The sequence below is a fragment of the Penaeus vannamei genome, chromosome 4 (genome assembly GCF_042767895.1).
Source record: "Penaeus vannamei isolate JL-2024 chromosome 4, ASM4276789v1, whole genome shotgun sequence".
NCBI classification, from domain to species: domain Eukaryota; kingdom Metazoa; phylum Arthropoda; class Malacostraca; order Decapoda; family Penaeidae; genus Penaeus; species Penaeus vannamei.
The window spans coordinates 23,129,231-23,132,642 of NC_091552.1; the positions used below are offsets into that span (position 1 = coordinate 23,129,231).

At 32.8% G+C, this 3,412-nt stretch overlaps 2 protein-coding genes across 2 annotated transcripts in view; one reads left to right on the forward strand and one right to left on the reverse strand.

Annotated features, from left to right (window-relative positions):
* Pex11c (Peroxin 11c) overlaps positions 1-3,324 on the reverse strand; it is a gene marked incomplete at its 5' end in the record, with an annotated part of 18,283 nt that extends 14,959 nt beyond the window's left edge. The window contains 2 exon segments of the mRNA XM_070120878.1: positions 203-381; positions 3,213-3,324. Coding sequence (XP_069976979.1) covers positions 203-381; positions 3,213-3,324 — 291 coding nt within the window.
* Positions 1-3,412, forward strand: part of LOC113811390 (peroxiredoxin-like 2A) — a 343,946-nt gene that overhangs the window by 321,059 nt on the left and 19,475 nt on the right. The window lies entirely within an intron of this gene.

A 3,412-nucleotide genomic window follows, 5' to 3' on the forward strand; every position in this document is an offset into this window, starting at 1 on the left:
AAAGTGGAAGGCAGCTCTGAATTACTTCAGCCCTCAATCATCCTCTAAGCTCTTTTGCTGCCTTTCAGATGGTCATATTGCTGCTCTCATTGTGTTAAATGTGAATAACCCTCACTTATCACACAAGACCATGAAGACATCCTCAATAGTCCTCAAATTACACCTTTGTATTTGTTTAAAATATAAACACATTATATTTTACCTTATTATTGTTAGTAAAAGTGAAAGGCCCCATAAAACTAATGATGCATTCCAAAGGGTTGCTGAGTTTCCTCTGACCATTTTCATGTCCCGTGCCCAGGCAAAATGCTCCACTGGGAAGTAGATTTGGTCAACAACATTGTTCAAGACCTTTAAAGTCCTTACTATTGCATCTTCACCCTGTAATAAATAAAAATGTATTACTTCCAGTTAATTTCAAGTTTTATGATGATAGATTTACCATGTTGAAAACATTGCATGTATAATTGCCTCTGATTGATACTTTGACATACTAGAATTTACTTGTACACTTTTGTTGGAATGACCTTGAAAAAAGATGCATCAATAAAGTCATAAATCAGTCAATCTAAAATCTGTGTTTTTTCATCTTCCTTAACTTATTTTGATAATTTTGGGAGTCATTATTATGTAATGATTACATTCTCTGCTCCTGTATACTAGTTTATATAATGTATAGCAACAGAGTGAATAATGAAAAAAAAACTTTAGCTCTTTTCTTTATAAGTATAAATTCATTAATTTACCTTATTTTCACCATATTTTTTTATATCTTTATATTGCAATTTATAATGATTTCAGAAGATAATGCACTAAAATTTCATATTGCAACTTTTAATTGTTCCATAGTGCACCATGCACAACACCATGAAGGGTTTTGTAGAATGAACTACACTCTTTGTACTGCCACAATCAGTCACACCCTTATATGCTTTGCCTGCTCAAAGGTTCTGAGGCTGAGTTAGTATTTACCAGCTGTGTTAGGAAAGTACAGCAAAATGTACTATGCTGACTGCAAAGTAGGTCACAAAGCCACAGTAATAACTAATTCATGAAATGTTTCACCAATGCAGTTTCCCATATGTTTAGTATGATAAATATATTAATTTGGTTTATTTTCATCAGCTTGTTACTATTTTTTGTTATTAATCTTCAATGGGATATACAAATACCTTGGTTTTTGTTATAAGAAAGTCAGTGCAATAAATTAACCTAAGCAAAATGGGGACATCTGTATGTACATGTGTCACTACCATCACAGGTAAACATTGCATTGAGCTAAGTTATGAATTTTTTATTTTTCTCACAATTAGTACAGCCTGATACTGAATGTACTGACCATTTCTGCTGTTAGTGATAGGATGCATAACTTAGCTTATAGATATCTACTACCTATTCCACATATATGCATGATTCGGGAAAGGGGACTGGGGGAGGATACCACAGATAGATATACAGATAGTATAAAGTGGGGCAACAAGAGGTATTTTGATTATGGATAGTTGATATAGATATATCCTATATTTATACATCTGGTTCAATTTCAGCATGGGAGAAGTTGTTGTAGTGTAGGTGCAAAGTAAGTGTTACATCTTACAAACTCTAAATACATCCACTTGCTGGGATTTCCAGATATGGATTTCCTGGAAGCATCAGTATCAGCATAGAGAGAAGCAGGGCCCATGTATTTCCACAAACAACCCAGTTTGTTCAGTGGACTTATGGAAATTAGATGAGCATGTGTTGGGACCTTTTGTAAACAAATATATAGTAAATTTTCTCTTATCTAATCCATTTGGGAAACTCATTGGACCAGCTAATTGAATATTGTTCTTACTACCTTACTACAGTGTAAATCCAATGCATTTCCAGTCTCTCATGCCACATTTGTATCTTTCAATTCAACTTATTTTATAATATCAAACAATGTATTTCTATGTCAATTTAGTTGTATATCTGGCAACATAATTCCAACAACAATAATCCAATATAATCTTATAGTTGCTCTATGAGCCCAAGAGAACATAAGCAGGATTTTTTGCTTAACAAATTATAAATCAAACAAAAAATGGAAGAACAAGAACACATGAATATGCCAAATGACTTTACACTATAAAACAATGACACCTGCTTTTCTTGGTCCTATAGATTTTCTAGCAACTTCAGCCCAACACTGTCAAGGATGGCATGTATGGATATGCCATGCAATAAGTGTTTGGTTTATTAATTATATCTATACATATAACCCTTAGTCACTAATTAGTTTAATGAGTAAATCATGTTTGACCTATCTCTCCTGTTTACCCTTTCCTTGATTTATGGAAATATTCTATCTATTTCATATTGCTAATAACACTGTAATATTCATAATGTCAATAATTATAATACCATAAGAAAAAAAATCCTGAAACTTGAGGAAAAGGGAAATGACGTGAGGGCACATGGGCTACTAATTGACTACTTGGTGGTTGAGTCCCTGTGGAGCCATCTGTGTTGGTACTTTTCACAAAATAATATTACAGTGAACATTTCATTTTCCTGCTGGTAGTACAGATATTGTTTGTGGCATGTAGCTTACTGCAGTATTGTACAATAATAGCAGAACAAATACTACAGACCTTTTATAATCAATGTTTATTAGCAAGGGAAGGAAACAGTAGCAAAAATGATGGTACTTAGGAACAAGGCAGCCTTGGAACACCTTTGGTTTGCTTGTTTCAATCTGTAATGTTGCTCATATATCTGTCTACTTTTGTGCCTTATCATTTCCTGAATTTTTGTCGAATCATTTAATGAAACAGATCAGTAATAGCTGCATAAAAATATTATATGTTAATGTTTGGTTTCATGGTTAATACTCATTATACAGCTACTTTCTGTTAGTGAAAAGGGAGAAAAGGCCTCTGACAAAAACAATACACAAGCCTTGATTAAATCCCTCACCTCATGTTTACTGATGCATTTCAGTTATTCTATCAGAACTTTTAATTTTAATACATTAGAGATACATTCAAATATGCTAAATATATCAAAATATATTTCAGCAAAGGGCAATTTTTTCTAGCATTTTCAATAGGAATATTTCTTTCTACCCACTAATTTGGTGGTTAAAAGAGAGTTTTGGTTAGAGGGAAGAAATGGTTAATAGAGTCTAATGTAGTATATATCTATATTTCATATAAAAATAAAAGAAAAGATCCATGAAATATTACCTTATGACCTGTGCCTGTCGATAAACTATATTGCAGCATCGGAAGATCATCAAAGAGTCTTAGCACAACTCTTGTCATTCCCAGCTGAGAACTGAGGATCTTGAATGATTCCCTGAAAGACATAAAATGGATGTGTCAAATATCCTTCATTAAGGGAAACAACTATCAATTTTGATTCCTTATTAGAGAATTATAACAGT